Below are 17644 nucleotides of genomic sequence, written 5' to 3'. Positions count from 1 at the left end.
ATCCAGATAGGGTTTCCTGACATTTTTCCTGTTCTCTATGATTTAAAAATGTCTTTTTGTTTCCGTAATCCCTTTTGCATGTTGCCTTAGTTCACTAGGTTGTGGTTTGTCTGGGACTCGTTATCTGGAGAGAAGCCTCCCCCTGCCTTTTATTTATTTATTTTTGTTTGAGATGGAGTCTCACTCTGTCACCCAGGCTGGGGTGCAGTGGCACAATCTCGGCTCACTGAAACCTCTGCCTCCCAGGTTTAAGTGATTCACCTGCCTCAGCCTCCTGAGTAGCTGGGATTACAGGCACGCATCACCACGTCCAGCTTTTTTTTTTTTTTGTATTTTTAGTGGAGATGGGGTTTCACCATGTTGGCCAGGCTGGTTTTGAACTCCTGACCTCAAGTGATACGCCTACCTGGGCCTCCCAAAGTGCTAGGATTACAGGTGTGAGCCACTGCTCCCGGCCTCCCCCTTCCTTTTAATGCTTTAAGCCCTCATCGGGTCACCTGTCTGCCCCCAGAGGTAACTGTGCCAACCTCTGTAGCCAGATTTCTTTGTGTGAACCTGTTGAAAGAGAATTCCCAGTAGGATATGGCCTCCTGCACTCCCATCCCTAGGGTCTCTCAAGGTCATGGGGTGAATTTCAGGAAAAAGTAAAGGTTAAACGCTGCTTCTGAGCTCACTGATGGGAAAACACCTGCTGTTTCATTTCATAAGTACCAAAACCCAGAAAAAGGCAATACATCATATTTACTTTGTCAAGCACATGAGTTCATCATTTTTGGCCTTGATAGTAAGAAACATCTTCTTTTTTTTTTTCACACAAATATGGCATAGCAGCAGCTTCCTAGTTCTCTGTTGATTTAGAAACTCTATAAGTACTGCTCTGATATGCTCAGAAACAGCATAAGTTCTTTGTCATATTCTTGCCTCATATAATAAGCCACTGAAGTGGATTTGCTGGAAAGACTCTTTCCGTCACATTCTAGGTACTTGCAAAGCTAAAAGGGAAACAGGCAAAGTATTTTTAAAATGTTTCTTTCCAGCTATTTTCACCACTGGCCAGATATTTATACCATTTTTCCTCACCATGACATGAAATTGGCTAATTGCCATGTTAGAAGAGAAAGTGCTGTTTTATTCAAGATGGGAAAGATGCTGATATGGTTTGTATCTGTGTCCCTGCCCAAATCTCACGATGAATTTGTAATCCCCAATGCTGGAGGTGGGACCTGCTGGGAGGTGATTGGATCATGGGGGCGGAGTTCTCATGAATGGTTTAGCACCGACCCCCGTTGGTACTGTATAATGAGTGAGTTCTCTTGAAATTTGGTTGTTTAAAAGTGTGTGGCACCTCCCCCTTCTCTCTCTTTCGCTTTTCCTCCTGCCCTGTAAGATGCCCGCTCCCCCTTTGCCTTCTGCCATGAGTAAAAGCTTCCTGAGGCCTTCCCAGAAGCAGAAGCTGCTGTGCTTCCTGTATAGCCTGCAGAACCATGAGCCAATTAAATCTCTTTTCTTTATAAATTGTCCAATCTCAGGTATTTCTTTATAGCAGTGTGAGAATGGACTAATCCAGATGGGTCCCCAAAACGTCTATCTGGAATGAACTTAAGACATACGTCACACATTTGTCCTCCAGACACACCCCTATATAATTCAGCCATGTTTCTTTTAATAATCAGCCCTCATTCTAAAGTCAGTTAAATTATTTAACAACTCAAGCACTTCTCACCTTCTTCTTCAGAGGATGCCTTGACTATTCTTATTTTGGCATTTGCATATAAATTTGAGAATCCGCCTAAGTTTCATGAAATCAAAAAGCAATAGCCTCCCTGGGATGTTGATTAGAATCTGTTGTCCCTTTTTACTGATGGAAAAACTGAGGTGCAGAATAGTTAATGTGCCCAGAATAGGGTATCAATACACAACTAATAAGAGATAGGGCAGAGCTGCAAACTTGGGCAGCTGAACTCTCCAGCCCACATGCAACCACCCCACACCAGGCTAGGAAATGGGCCTCGAAGGCAGAAGTGGAGCCGAAACTCAAGACCCAAAACAAACCAAGCCTTGTCTGATTTCTCTTTAGGCTCATCTGCTTGGGGTTCCTCTTTACACTTCACCAATGCCATCTGAGACCCTGGTTCATGCATTGCTAGTGAGGGTTTTACCCGAGGGCACGGTAAAATTTCAATTTACCTTGAAATTTTATAAGGAAAAAAGAATTCTTAATTTTTCTTCCTAATGCCCTAATATGGAACTGGACACTGAGGAAGGCAGCATTTAACCCCCTCCATTTCTGATGTCAGCTGGCTTCCTTTTCTTAGTGTAGATTTGGCAAAGCGAAGGATTTGTCAAGTAATTTACAAAGGCTAGACCCCAGAAACCTAGTGAAAAACCAAGCTTGGCCTGGCCAGATTGTCTTGACGCTATTAGTGGCTAATCCGGGGACAATGAGCAAATTGCATGAATATTCAACATCAAACTGTTTCTGCTGCCAAGCTGCAAACCCATGTAAACCGCTCCTATTTATGTGGCTCCCAAAGTCAAGTGCACTGAGCGGGGGCTGCCAGCTTAACGCCTATTCCTCAGTGGGAGCCTGGGAGTGTTGAAACTCAGTAAGGAGTTTTCCAGCCTGGAAATATCTGTGGAAATGCCGTCTGCGAAAGGCCAGAGATGTGATGATTCAGACCCTGCAGGGCCTGGATTTGTGCCAGAGAGTGGAGCTTCTGGGGCCTAGAGAATGGGATGTCTCAGTGGAGCTAAGATGCTTTCAGAGAAATCAGGCCAAAAGCTTCTTCCCATTTCCCTCCTATTAGAAACTTATAGGAATCTTGCAGGAATGCAGCCTGCCTTCCGGATAGTCCCAGTAAGTGCAAACATGCCTCCCTGTGACTCTCCATATGCCCGAAACCGTCCTCAGAGCCAACCTGCATGACCCAGGAGTGACTCCACTCAAAGCTGTGCTGTCTTCTGCCCTTGGGGGAAGTTCTGGGCTTCTCTGCAAAAGGGAGTTGTGAGCCCAAGAGAGCTCCCGCCTCACATCTCAGGAGCAAAACACCCCTGACACGTGCAGGAGAAAGAGCTCAGAGTTAAAACTGAGCCCCAAGATCAGTTACCAATTGTGGCAAGCTTAGGCAAGTTGCCCAACCTCACCATTGCCTCAGTTTCTTATTCTGAAAAATGGGATGATAAGAATACTCGTCTTGTGGGATTCATAGGAGCCTTAAAATGAGATCATATGTGTGAAACTCTTACAGATGCCCCTCAATTTATGATGGGATTACATCCCGATAAACCCATTGTAAATTGAAAATATTGTAGGTCAAAAAGGCATTGCATACTCCTCACCTACCAAACATCATCATTTACCTAGCCTGCCTTAAACATGCTTAGCACATTTACGTTAGCCTACAGTTAGGCCAAATCATCTTACACAAGGCCTATTTTATAACAAAGTGCTGAATAGGCCATGTAATTTATTGAATACTGTATTGAAAGTGAAAACCAGAATAGTTGTATGGCCTCGAATTAAAATTTCTCTGAATGGATATTGCTTTTACACCATCGTAAAGCTGGAAATTTTCAGTGGAATCATAAGTCAAGGACCATGTGTACACAGATTGTTCATTATTAATAAAGATTGTAACAATTTTAGGGCCTCTCAACTATTATTGTTAGAAAGTTTGTCATAACATTAGACGTCTTCCTGGGGTAGTCTGCCAGGCTCTTCTGCTTCCAGGAAAAGCGAGTCTGCTGCTTTCAGCTTTCCTTTTCATCAAAGTATTTGAATCTCCTGCCCTTTTCCTCAAAGGAAACCTTTTATTTCCCAAACTGTAAAGTCATTTCATTATTCTGTTTTGAGCTGGAGACTGATTACAGGACTGTGAGTCTAACTGTATGTATGTGTTGAGTTTCTTTCTGATTTGAGAACCCTTAAGGATGTGTGTATCTGTGTGTATGTGTGTGTGTGTATGTTTGTGTGTGTGTCTGTGTGTCTGTGTGTGTGTGACCAGGGTGTGGTGGGGGTAGTTTTCTTACCTTCCTAGTTATTTGTATTTACTGATATCCTCAAAGTTTAGCCCTTGTATACCTTCACTAAATCATTCTACAAATATTTTTAAAAACTAAACTCCCACCTGTACCAATGATGGCTCTCATGTGCTGGAGAAACAGCGGTGGTTTTCAAGTAAATGCTTCCCCAGTCCCGGTTGCTTGAGGGGTGGCACCCATTCTGGGTATGTCCTTGTCCTTGTCCAGGTCAGGCTTGACTTCAAGGCAGTCCTGCTGGAAGTGAGGGGTGAGCAGGGATCTGGAGGAGGAGAATGAGAGGAGGGAGATGGCGTGGGGCTGGGGGTGAGAGAATGGGGCTCAGGCCTCCATGGCAGCAGGAGGGGAGACTGGATTTGCGGCCTGTCCTGTGGGCAGCCGTCACTCAAGTGGGACCCAGGGCTCCGTGGCTGGCTCAGCTACTGCCCAGCTGGGAAGCGGTGAACACTGGCCGAGTGGCTCCACCTTCCAGGCCTCAATTTCCTCATCTGTAATCAAAGTACCAACCTCAGAGGATATTGGGAGAATTAAAGGAAGGATTATTGTTAAAGGGCTTAGACTATGCTCGACAGGAAGTAAGCACTACATCAATGTTTGCAAAATAAAGATAAATCAACCAACGCACAACGAGTTTAACCTCAAGTGTATATTTTTCTTTTCAGAGCACTTTTTTTCTGACTCTAAAAGCACATTGTGTTCTTGCTAACATTTCCTATTTGTTTGTGTTTTAGACGCCTTCCTGAGTGCTGGATCTTTCTTCCTTCTGGAAATCTTTGACTGTGGGTATTTATTTATTTCTGAATAAGAGCGTCCACGCATCATGGACCTCGTGGGACTGCTGAAGTCTCAGTTCCTGTGCCACCTGGTCTTCTGCTACGTCTTTATTGCCTCGGGGCTAATCATCAACACCATTCAGCTCTTCACTCTCCTCCTCTGGCCAATTAACAAGCAGCTCTTCCGGAAGATCAACTGCAGACTGTCCTATTGCATCTCAAGCCGTAAGATATTTAAGACTCTATATTTTCGTCTTCATTGTGGATGTGTGTATCAGAATTACAGCTCTTGATATGGATTCACTAGGCTTTCCTTGTGTGCTGAGCTGTTTTTTGTTTTGTTTTTGTTTTAGGTTTGAAATGGCTATTTAGTTCTCAATGCCCCAAAATTATTTTTTGAATGAGTAATGCCAGTAGCTCAAAATTCAACAGCCACAGACAGGTATACTATGAAAAGTAAATACGCATTCCATTAGTTTCTTTAGTTCTCCTCAGAACCAATCAGTATTAATGATTTCTTAGTTATCCTTACAGAAATAGTATACATATAACTCTTATACTTGTGAATGCATGTTCATCTTTCTGTGTATATATCTATATAGATACATATACATACATATATTTTTTTGAAAAACTAAGTGGCAGTATACTATATTGTTTTCTTCCTTGCCTTTTTTCTTCAGCTTTTTATTTTGAGATAATAGATTCACATGAAGCTGTAACAAATAATACTGAGAAATTCTGTACACTCCTTGGCCAGTTTCTCCCTATGGTAGCATCTTGCACAAATGGAATAGCATATTCCAACCAGAAAATTGACATTGATACAATCCACAACCTTACTCCTATTTCTCCACTTTTAAGTACACTCATTTGTGTGTGTGTATGTGTCTGTGTATGTTTGATTATGTTAGGTTGTTTCATACATGACTAATTTGACTGGCCTGAGTTTCAACAATTGAAAAGATGAATGAGTGTATTGGGACATCTAGAAATGCATTTTGCTGTTGATATTGATTAGCCTTAAGCCTATACCTATTCTTAAAAGTAGAGAATGCAGTGTGATATTAATAATAATATAAGTGGGTATGAATATATTTCAAAATATGAGCTTTTTAAAAATTTGTCTATTAAAAATATCAACTATCTAAGATGATGCCAAGAGTCCAAAATAACTGATATATTTTTGATACCCTTTAAATAAAAGGATCAAATTTGAATTTGAATCAAGACAATTCAAGCTATGTATAATTATCCAAATGGATTACCACTGATCCAGTCTTATTTGTTAAACTTCAGAATACTAACTTGTAAGGAAAAAAAGTCATAGACATATCTTTATTTATGACTTTTTTCACCAACTCAGAACCTGCAGATAGGCCTGATACTATTTTGGATATAGTTTAAGTGCAAGACCTTCCATGTCTTGTATTACAATGCTTTATAGAAATATGTCTTGAAAGTGTTCATAAGATCCTAAGACTGAGTTATAATTGTGAAACAGCAACTTTAGTCTGTTTGCCTGTGGCCTATTGGGTACAACCACCAATTCAATCCAATACGACGCAATGTACTTTTCCTTGCCGTAGACTTCACTCAACATTGGTCTCCAAGTATGTACGCTTCTACAGTGGTAGAGAAAAAGGAAGAACTTGTCCAAACAGGGCAGACAGTAGGAGATGATTTGGACAGGAACTGTAGCTGTTTGAAGAGAGATAAGTTTGTGTAATCAAGGGAAAGGAGCTAGTTGACTGAGATTTAAAAGATGTTTATAATTTTAAATGTCTTTTTACCCTCTAGCAGTTGGTCTCTATTTAAGCAGAATTTAAATTTAACAAAGCAATACTGATTACGCTTTTTCATTGAAACCTGCATTTATGTGACTTGCATACACCTATGGAGATTCCAAAATCTGTTAGTTTGCAATGTGAAATCCTGTATGTTTCTACTGTCATAACCCCTACCCAAATTTCAAGTGGATGGTTACGAATTGGGTTTCTCATTTGGAGTTAAGAAATAAGAAACAGGATTTGGAATCAGAGTCCACAAGAGTACTATATTTTTCTTTTGATTGATGGTAAAGACATGCTAAGTTTATGGCAGGCTTGTGGAGATATTTTTCTCAGGATGCATTAGCGTATTTGTTTCTGGTGGAAATTAAGATGGGCAACAAATTCGGAAGCAAGGCAGATTTTTATCCTTCACAAATTAATTAAATTATTTAGAACAAACTCCAAATGAAACTCAAGAATTAACCATCGAAGACAACTGGCATCTCAATGCCAGGTGCAATGAAGGGTAGGCAGTCTAATGTCACTGAAGGACCTAGAAGCGCCTCCATCCAGGTATACCCAGTGATGCTCTGTGCCTTCTTCCCCAGAGGAAGCACCTCCATCCAGGTGCACCCCAGCAATGACCTTTGCCTATGTCCCCAGAGGAAGGCTTCCTAGGGCTTTGGGCCAAGTGATAGTAGAAGCATTTTTAAACAATCTGAAGCGGGAAGGGAAGATTTCTCCCTCTAGAGGAGCAGTCCTGGCTGCTGGAAAAAGAGAATACAGTAGAAAGGGAGGGTGATGATCCTGGGTGGCTCATGGGCAGCTCATGGTGATAAGCCAGTGCAAACTATCCCCAGGTTTGAGAGAATCCTCGCCAGGATTCTCCGTTTCTGGTATCCCCATAGGTGTTAGCAGGGCTGTTCGCTTTTCCTGGTTCCTTTTCCTTGCTCTAGATAATTGACAGACTTCTCTGTCAATTACTTCACGGTAACCAAGTCCATGTAAAAAGAGTGTTCAGGAAGCCTTGCTGGGCTACTGATCAGCCAGAGGAGACAGTTTGTGGGGAATTCAGCAGCTTAACTAGGAGATGACTCTGCAGCGTCTGTGCTGTAACTCTCCTCTGCTTCCCTCTGAGTTAAGATAGAAACCGTTCGTGGCTTTAATTGTGTCTTCTGGCGTATGAGTCACTCTGAGCTTAGACAGTCATCAGCATTCATGATTTGCAGCTGATTTTCTAAGGAAAAGGCAGAAAAAAATGTTTCCTTGAGACACGGAGCCCTTCCATCTCTGTGTTCGCTTTCGTCTAGCAGAGCTATGTCTTTGTCTCTTTTCTCATTGAATATTTGTTAAGAGCTTGATATGTTACCAAGTAAGTTCAAAGCAGTTACCAGCCCTGGCATGGTAAAGCTGTCATGCAAAAGGCCAAGCTGATATAAAAGACAAATAGAGACAAAACAAGCAGTAAAGACAGCCTGGCTAACAGCAGGACACACTGAGACACTGAGCAGAGAATTTTATTCTAGTGGCAGCAACCAACCTCATGAATAACAACTTGAAAGTAATGTAATCTCGATGGATGATTCTGAGAGGGTTGCCTTGTCTTATTTTTGCCTAGATTTGTAGGCAGGAAAGGCCAAGTCAGACTGGCTTGGCATGCTGAAGGAGGAAGGGAGGATGGAGCCAGCTTCTTTAAGGTAAAAAGAAGGAAGAAAGTTGGAAGAAGTGGAGTGAAGGGTACAATTTCATTGCCTTTCCACTAAGCAGGATATGCCATTTAATCTCTAGGGAAAGGTAGCCAAGACTGGCTTTTTTTTTTTTTTTTTTTTTTACCTCTCTGACATTGTGAGTTTCAAAACAAAACAGAAAGATTAGGAGAATCTATTAATATCAGGGTTAAAAAAAAAAAAAAAAAAAACAAGGCAGGGGGTGGGAAGGATTGCCAATGACCTAATTGTCCTGGAAAGGGCCAGTGAAATGAAATGAAACACAGTGGACACCACCACCCCTCTATACCCCCCAGCCCTGGTGCCCTGCTTCCAAATTCAGTGTTGCTGTGAACAGGCTCTATGAGCTGGAGCCTGCCACTGAATATTCCTGGACTGTGACGCTTATGGTTTTAAACGGCTGTTGGATGCACAGCTACACATCTTCCTTTAATGGGGAAGGCCACATGGTGGCAAAAAGGGAGTGAGAATTTGGAGCACCAGCCTGCAAAATTACACATCCTGTCTCCCCTGCTACAGGCTGCATCACCTTTGGCAAGCCACAGAAACTCTGAGTCCAAATAACAGGGCCAATTACAATGGCTGCTTCAAAATGCAGAATGAGATACTCTGTCTGAAAGTGCTTTAGAAATTCCTTAAAGTACATCAAATTTACGATTAAAATTGGAATTTGTGTCCATGGAAGGAGGAAGAGTGGCGGGGGGAGGTGGCAAGGGCAAGGGTGTCTTGATCTTTCTTCCCATTGGTTCATCACTTGGACAGGTAACTTCAAAACACTCGGCTACATTTGAAGTAAAGGGGATGGAATAGAGTTGACCAAGATTCCGATAGTTTTCTAATAAAGGGTTTAGAATTTTTTATTTTCCTCTTGGGAAGTTGTTTACTTCCTTTTCACCACCCCCACCGCACCCCACACTTGATGAGTGTCTGCCGCTGTATTTGTATAAGGCTCACAAAAGGAGAGTAAGCTCTATATTGCCTCTTACAACACTACTGCATGTAGTGGTGAAAATGATATCTGTTTCTCGCTGGAATAATAATAAACATTTGTAACGTACTTCAGGATGTATAAGTGACTTCAGATTTGCTACTCGAGAAGGGATTTGGCAGTGGCCAGGAGGCCTGGCAGAAGTTGGTCTGCTCCTATCTGGAAGGTGGGATCGGGGCCTGGTAACAAGTCAGGAACAGCGCCAGCAAGGGCTGTGCGTGTAAGAAGGTTGGGAGCTCCGAGCTGCTGGAGAAACTGCAGAGCAAGTCATGTGATTACTAGAACCTGTCTGAAATTAACGACCATGGAGAATGGGAGTCCTCAACTCTGCTTTCCTGAGAGGAAGCAGATATTCCACCCAGCCGAGCCTTGGGGCAAAAAGGCAGTCAGGTCTTCCATTTGGGTTGGGGACTTGTGCTTTAGCCCCTCCTCTGGGCAAGGGTGCCTCAATTTTGAATCTGTTCATGTGCTTATCGACCAAGGTGTCACCAGGTAGGTCTGAAAACCTAACAAGACAAGCTAGTGGGACAGAGCAGTCTTTGGCACATGAGTCATAAAATGAGACCTACTAGAGGCCGGTGTTTCTGAATCTCCGCCCTGAAAGGTGTGCGACCTGCTGGTTTTGTGTGCTTTCCTGTGTATGCCATTCTAATCCCAGAGACTAGCAGACTGATTCACTTTTCTGCCAGCACTGGAAACTGTCTCCAGGTGTGTGACTGTCAGGTGACCTGCTAGGTGAGGCCTGAATTTGAATTTCCTCCTCCTTATGGATAAAGTACTTTTTGCACATTGGATTTTCAAATTGTGAAACAAAACAATCTTTCCTTCTTCTTTCTTTCTTCTTCTTCCCTGCTTTGCCTAGGAGCTCCCCCGAGGGAGGTCAGCTGTCATTCTGATGGCCTCAGGATGATGCTGTGGGTGCTGGGCCAGCACTTTCATTTTGCTGTCATTGCTGGGCTGGGGACACTCCTTCCCCCTGCAGACCCTCCTGCCTAGCAGCACAGGGAAAGCAAGGTGGCCTCTCAGGAGCCTCCTCTATGGTAACCTCTCTGAGGGGAAGCCTGGCCGCATCAATGTGTTATCATCTGCTTTCATTCTATGTGTTAAAAGTGTATACAAAGTGAACCTAGCTCTCCAGCCCTGCCTGGCTGCCTTTCTGACTCTGTGAGAAGTGAGAGAAGACGGAGGGCGGCAGCTTCCTGATGTTTGTCAACTTGACCAGGCAACAACTGTGTGTGGGCCACCCCCCTACCCCACAAATGAAAATACAAGGGAAGTCTGTGGTGTCCTCGGTAAGAAAGCTGTTGATCCCCCAAAGAGAGTGTCGCTGTGGCTTTTCCAACCCCTGCATGACCTTGAGAGAAGCAGTTTGTTCTGCTAACTCTGCAGCCGGCTTCCTCTGTGCTTCTCCTCCCTGCCTGATTAATGACAGGGCTGCTTTTTCTCATTTCAATTCAATCTAAGCAGGAGTTTTCGCTCTTTGACTCCTTCACTTGTCGCGATAGGTAGTTAACTCAGCTCCAAGATGTCAGAAAGGGAGTGTCCCTGAGTGGCCCCTGTCCTAACCCTTCATATCACTGCCTTTGAGCCTGTCAAAATGTGGAGTTGGGCAGGACCTACTGGCTACCTCTGCTGAGAGGACACAGCCTCAAATTTGGGTCCCCTCTTTGAAGGTCCAAAGAGTCATCCGTATCAGTTCCCAGATGGTGATCGCCTTCCCAGAAGAGGGTTCAATAACCGGCTGTAGGTGGACATGATCCTAAAACTGGTCATCTCTCCCTTCAGAGTAGCTGCACAACAGTGGCTTTGGTGAGTCAAGTCAGATGAAAAGGAATTTAAAAGACCCATGACCCATGACAAAGGGAATTTAAAGCCTCTCAGACCCGCCCAGACCTAATTCTGCCTGTGGGTCTAAGATTCTAACCCAAAGGCAAAGCCCTGCCTCCTGGACTGAGCAAGCGGCCCACGAGTTTATCTATTGGGACAGCCTTTTCCTCTTTTTCCTCTGTCACCTGCGGGTACCTTTTACTTCTGAAGTGTGTCCACGCTGCACAGCTGAAACAAGCAAACACTGCCTGACTTCACCTGGAGTCACACACCGTGACGCTCGACATCACGAGATCCCTCCGCTTCCACCAGTGACGGGCTAGCGGGGTTGCTTCCAAAAACTGACGAAAAGCAACCTTCCTTCTTTTCTTTTCTAGGTCTAAGGGGTGTATCTCCTGGGAGACCTCAGGAAGTGACAGGGAATTGTTATAAATAAAGTTTCGGTGCTGCAAAAGAAATAGCACTGGAATATAAAATTTTCTTTTTAATTCTCAGCAAGGCAAGTTACTTCTATAGAAGGGCGCACCCTAATAGATGGAGCAATGGTGAGCGCGCACTTGGACAATAGAGGGGAATGGGTTCTTATCCCTGAAGACCATGGCCCCTGCTGCTGTGTCCTTCCCATGTTGGCTAGGGTTAGACTGCACAGGCTAAACTAGTTCTGATTGGCTAATTTAAAGAGAGTGAGGGGGTGAGTGGTTTGGCGAGAAAAATGGTTATGACAGGGTACTAATCAGAAGGAGTCAGGGTGGAGCCGGTAATCGGAAGGAGTCAGGGTGGAGCAGGTAATCGGAATGACTCAGGGTGGAGCAGGTAATCGAAACAGGTTGCTTTACGAGGAAGTTAAGATTAAAAGTAAAAGGCAAAGAATTGAACATACTGACATACTGACTCTTTGAAAAGAAATTTAGAACTCATATCTGAATCTACAACTGGACCAATGAAATGGGAAAGCTATGTTGAATCAAGCAACAAAGATGTCACTTTTACATCTACGTCATTTTCTGATTTATTCAATAAGTATTGAGCACCTAATATGTGTCAGGCCTTGCGTTTGGTACTTGGGAAATAGTGGGAAGCAAAGGCAGCTACTGTCCTGCCCTTAAAGAGCTTGCAGTCTGGTTTTCTTTCTTTCTTTTTTTTTTTTGAGAAGGAGTCTTGCTCTGTCACCCAGGCTGGAGTGCAGTGGCCAATCTCAGTTCACTGCAGCCTCTGCCTCCCAGGCTTAGATGATTCTCCTGCCTTAGCCTCCCAAGTAGCTGGGCTTACAGACAAGTGCCACCATGCCCAGCTAATTTTTATATTTTTAGTAGATGGGGTTTCACCATGTTGCCCAGGCTGGTCTTGAACTCCTGACCTCAAGTGATCCTCCCACCTCGACCTCCCAAAGTGCTGGGATTACAGGAGTGAGCTACCACGTCTGGCTGCAGTCTGGTTTTCTAAAGATCTTATCATAATCTCTTACAAAACGGTGCTACCTGCCACATGTTATACTAATCAGCATTAACAGGACAGAACCATCCATCCATCCCATGTTTGGGCACAAATGGACCTTATTCTGTTTTCTCCTCTCTTAGTAAAGCTGTATGTATAGTACAACAAACAAACAAACAAGCAACAATAAAAGACCATACGAGGCTAGCAAGTCGGCATGCCAAATGGAATGTAGCAGAAGCAATCCAGAAATTGCTTTAATTTAGATCTCACTTAAAATTCTTTGTCAAGTTAAAGAATTTAAGTATCTGAATTTACAAGATAGTGGAATGATAGACGGGAGAAAAATAAAAGGAAGAATCACGATCTGTGCAAGCTAAGAGGAACAACACTTCCTGATTCTGCCTTTTTATTCTATGAACCTTTAGCCAGCTAGTATTTACTGAGCACTTACTGTTCCAGGAACTGTTTTGAGTAGTCAGGCACAGAGAGTTTAAGTGACTTGCCCAGGGTCACACAGAAAGTGATGGAGCAGAAATTGGGGCCAGGAAGTCTTTGAGTGGGGAGCCTTTCACTTTAGCACAACCCAGCCCTGCCCTGCATTTGAGGAGCCAAGCTCTGGAGGTGAGGCCATGTGTCCAACTGGTCAGTGTAGTAAGTGATGTGCTCTCAAACCTGTGACCTCTGAGGTGCCACTCCACGGGGCTATGGAATAAAAAGAGAAGCATAGTCGTTAATGGGCAGTTATTTTCAGCTGCAGTCATTACACTCGCTACATTTGTCATGTGTTGACTATGTATTAAGCATTGTGCTAAACCTTTCCTAGCCATTACCTCATTTACTAACACCATCACTCTGTGAACAGGCAATTCCCCTGTTAACTGAGGCCGAGAGGTTGGATGACTTGCCTAAGGTCGAACAGAGAGGAGGAGAGCTGAGACTCCAAAATCCATTTTTCTACCACACTTTGAAATAAGCAAATGTCAAATGCTATGCAAGTTTTTATTTTAACACCCAAGGATGATGTTAAGCAAACATCTGCTAGGATCAAACCTGTGCGTGCTAATTCGCTGTAGAATGCCTGTCGCTGCCCAGCAGGCATTCGTTAACAAATGTGCACCCAAGCTCAGTCCAGGGGGCCAGGCACTGGGGTCAGCACCTGGAGAACAGAGATGAGAGGGGTGCAGCTGCTGTCCTCGGTAGGGACCCAGTATAGTGGAGAAGGCTCATAGACCCAGCATGGTAGAGCAGTGAGTTGACGATTAGACTGGAGGTACACAGGGAGTGCAGGGAACGGGACAGCCCAGCCATCCTGTGCAGGGCGCAGCGACATCCCCGTGAAGCAGCATCACAAGCCAGGTGCTGAGGAATGAGGGGAATTGTGAGATGTTGGCAAGAGGAGAGGTGGTTCAGTAGGTGGCGGGAGCCTATGCTGACATCACCAAGTGGCTAAATGGGTTTATTCAGGCAGCCGGGCACCCAAAGGAGATGGACCTATCAAATGTCATCATGACCTTGCTGTGTCATGAGGCCGCCGTGCAAATGAATGAGGCCAGAGGAAGCATCCACAGACACCTGCAGGAGAGCGGGCAGGCATACAGTAGCGCCTAGCAGCAACTTGCAGCCATTGACCCTCTCACTAGATGGGCTCCGAGTATCCATCCCTCAGAAATTTCAATAATTGTGACCATCGGTTTACTTCAAGATTTATTTTTGTCTTGACCTGAACAATTGTTCAAAATGTGCCTTGAGAAACTGTTAATTGGAATTTGAAAAAAAAAAATCTGTTCATGCATAATCTTTTATAAAAAGATGCCCAGCTGGGTCATTATTTCCTTGAACCATGTTATACCCTAAATATTATTAAGTAAAAATAGCATAATACAAAACTCTTGGTACATTCTAATACCAATTTTATAAATATAGACTGGAAGTAAACTTATCAGAGTGCTATTTTTAGGAATTAGAGATGATTTTAGAAAATTGTCTTATTATCTGGATGTCTTATATTTTACACAATGATCATGTATTTTATAAACTGGAAAAAATACAAAATAAAACCCAAACACCAAAAAAGGACAAAATAAGGAACAGCTTATGGAATGAGTAGAAAAAGGAAAATATAAAGTGAGCCCATTGTGAAATCAAGTATGCTGAAATTCATCAGCACCTTTTATTGATTGATGGATGGATTGACTGCGTCTTCCAGGCTGGGTGTGGCAGAGGCCCCGGGACCAGGGGTGACAAGGAAGGTGTTTCAGGCCCCGCCTTACAGGACCTGAGCAGAGCATAGTCAACCCTCGTCCCAAATATTGCAGTCATTCGTGGAAAGGAACTGAGAGGAAAGAGCTGGATGCTTGGTGTCACGGCTTAATTATGTCCCTTCAAGATGTTGAAAGCCCAGTGCTTGTGAATGTGAACTTGTTTGGAAATAGAGTCTTCATAGGTGATCAAGTTAAGATGAGGCCATTAGGGTAGGCCCTAATCCCACAAGACTGTGTCTTTATAAAAAGGAGAAATGTGGACACAGAAAAAGACATGCAGAGAGGAAGACGATGTGAACATACGAGGACAATGTCTCCTGCAAGCCAAGGAACACCTGGCTCCCAGCAGCTGGGAGAGAGCCGTGACACAGATCCTCCCTCACATTCTCAGAAGGAACCAACCCTGCTAACACCCCGATCTGAGGTTCCTGGAATCCAGAACTCAGACAATCAATTTCTGTGACTTAAGTTCCCCAGTCTTTGGTCCTTTGGCAGCCCCAGGAAATGAATCCAGTCTGCGTTCTAAGTCTTTTCTTCTACTGTGGCGGTGAAGTCCGAAGTGAAGTCCAGTTTCCTGATAAATGACACATTAATGTGGTATATATTTCTCTCTCCTCTCCCTTTTCCTCCTTTCTATCTCTCCCACCCCTACCTTTATTTTATTGATAAGATAGGAAATGAGAAATTATACAATAAAATACCTTGCTTTTATCCATGGACGAGGTCAAGAAATCCTTTTTCCCACCTCTTATATCCAGGAACTCAAAGGAGTAAAGTGCAGCTGGCTGGTGACATTGGATGTGGAGGAAGGTCACAAACTGTATATAAACTGTGTAGGAACCTCACCTGGGGCCAGTTGCCCCACTCAGGTCTAGCCAGTGGTTGCCACGCTGGAAACCCAGCCTCGAGGGGTGGATTTTCTGCTGACCGGAGGGAAAGCCTCACACGTCTCCTTCACCATGTGTTCCTTGCTCAGCATGTTCATCCAGCGTTTGTGTCATCTCTTTAAATACGCTGTCTGGGGCCAGGTGCCGTGGCATACGCCTGTAATCCAGCACTTTGGGAGGCTGAGGCGGGTAGATCACCTGAGGTCAGGAGTTCGAGACCAGCCTGACCAACATGGTAAACTCGTCTCTACTAAAAATAAAAAAAATTAGCCAGGCGTGGTGGCGGGCGCCTGTAATCCCAGCTACTCGGAGACTGAGGCAGGAGAATTGCTTGAACCCGGGAGGCAGAGGTTGCAGTGAGCCGAGATTGCACCACTGCACTCCAGCCTGGGTGACAGAGCGAGACTCTGTCTCAAAAATAAAAATAAAATAAAATATATAAATACGCTATCCGAGTCTTCAGAATGGCTTTGCACAACCAATGGGGCAGTCTGCATAGGAAAGATAGAATGAAACTCTGTCCTTCAAACGTAGAGAAAGGCAGAAGGTCAATAGGAGAGGGACACCCATCACAAATCAGGTGGGGGCATTGCCTAGCCATTTTGCCATATTCGGTTCTGTCTTACTGGCAGCGTCTTTGGCCAAAAAGAGGGCAACAAATCTGGTTCCTCTACTTGCTCTGCTTGAGGAACTGTAAAATGAAGTCATCTCACCAAGGCCATCCATTCTGTTGTTCCATGTACTTCTAGGGTTTTTAATCTGAAGTATTGAGGAAGCTGTCTATCTGCCTTTCCAGCTCATTTCAGATGTAATGTTTTCTCTTCATAGTTACTGTTACACTCTGGCCCAATTCCTAGTGAAATGATTTTATTTAGAATTGGGCTTTTACTTGGCTAAACTTTTCCATATGATGCTTATTCCAAAATGAACCCTTCATGCCAACACATTTTTGTTTATTTAGGAGAAAGAAGGGGGTATTAGGAGTGAGGTCTGATGATGACATTAGTGTGTTATTAGCTCAAGTCATCTGGTGATAGCGCAGGCTGTGTGGCTGACATGCCTGGTGATTGGAAGCATATTAAATATCCAAATGAATCAGTCTCATGAAGCTGATTCAATGGAGAGTGATAAGCAAGGACACTGGAGTTCTAAGTTTTTAACAGGAATAACGTAACTGTGATAGCAAGCCTTGTGTATTTTGAGTAACAATCCATTTATTTTTTAAATGTATCTATCTGCCTGCCTGCCTATCTATCTATCTATCTATCTATCTATCTATCTATCTATCTCTATCTTTTTTACTGTGAATCTGTGTTCCTGGTACAAGAAATGACCTTACGTTTTAAATAGGGAATTTAGTCACTCTAAATTTCAAACAGGTGGCCCTAAAGAATCAGCAAGTTTAGGAAAACACATGTGATACTGAATTGTATGAATGGATGCTTGGCTTAAGTCAAGTTGTCTTAGCTATTCATATGGTTTATAAATAAATTAATTCTCAGACAAAGTGCCCATTTGTTTTTGGAAGCATTAAATTTCACTTGTGACTTAAGTTACGGCTTTCAAATTAGGTTGTGAGTTTGACTTTGGTGTCTTGTAACTTTATAAGGTGATCGTGTGTGGTCTTCATGGTGCAGTGGATATTTCCAGGAGGTAAACAAGACAAGCCTTTGGGGTATAGAAAAAACAAACCTGAGAGCTTCTATTTATGTTCCTTTTATCTCATCTCGTATCATACCATCATATTATATCATATCATAAATGTCTGGATAGGACATTTTATATATTTTTAAAATTATATAAAATACAAATTTTACATATATAAAAGTTGTATATGATAATGGTGCATATTTAATTTTTTTTTAAGGAATCAAAAACATTGAAAGACCACTGCCTTAGCCTATGGATTTCAGTTTCACCATACTGGAGATAGA

General features: G+C 43.3%; 1 protein-coding gene across 5 annotated transcripts in view; it reads left to right on the top strand.

Annotated features, from left to right (window-relative positions):
- Positions 1 to 17644, top strand: part of AGPAT4 (1-acylglycerol-3-phosphate O-acyltransferase 4) — a 143769-nt gene that overhangs the window by 37599 nt on the left and 88526 nt on the right. For all 5 annotated transcript variants that reach the window (XM_054490495.2, XM_063666821.1, XM_063666819.1 and 2 more), the window contains one exon: positions 4770 to 5036. In XM_054490495.2, the coding sequence (XP_054346470.1) occupies positions 4859 to 5036 (178 nt within the window). In that variant the 5' untranslated portion in view covers positions 4770 to 4858. The remainder of the gene's footprint in view (positions 1 to 4769; positions 5037 to 17644) is intronic.

The sequence above is a fragment of the Pongo pygmaeus genome, chromosome 5 (genome assembly GCF_028885625.2).
Source record: "Pongo pygmaeus isolate AG05252 chromosome 5, NHGRI_mPonPyg2-v2.0_pri, whole genome shotgun sequence".
In the NCBI taxonomy this organism is placed as follows: domain Eukaryota; kingdom Metazoa; phylum Chordata; class Mammalia; order Primates; family Hominidae; genus Pongo; species Pongo pygmaeus.
Note: the sequence above shows the minus strand (reverse complement) of the source record. Positions and strands in the feature narration are given on the sequence as shown.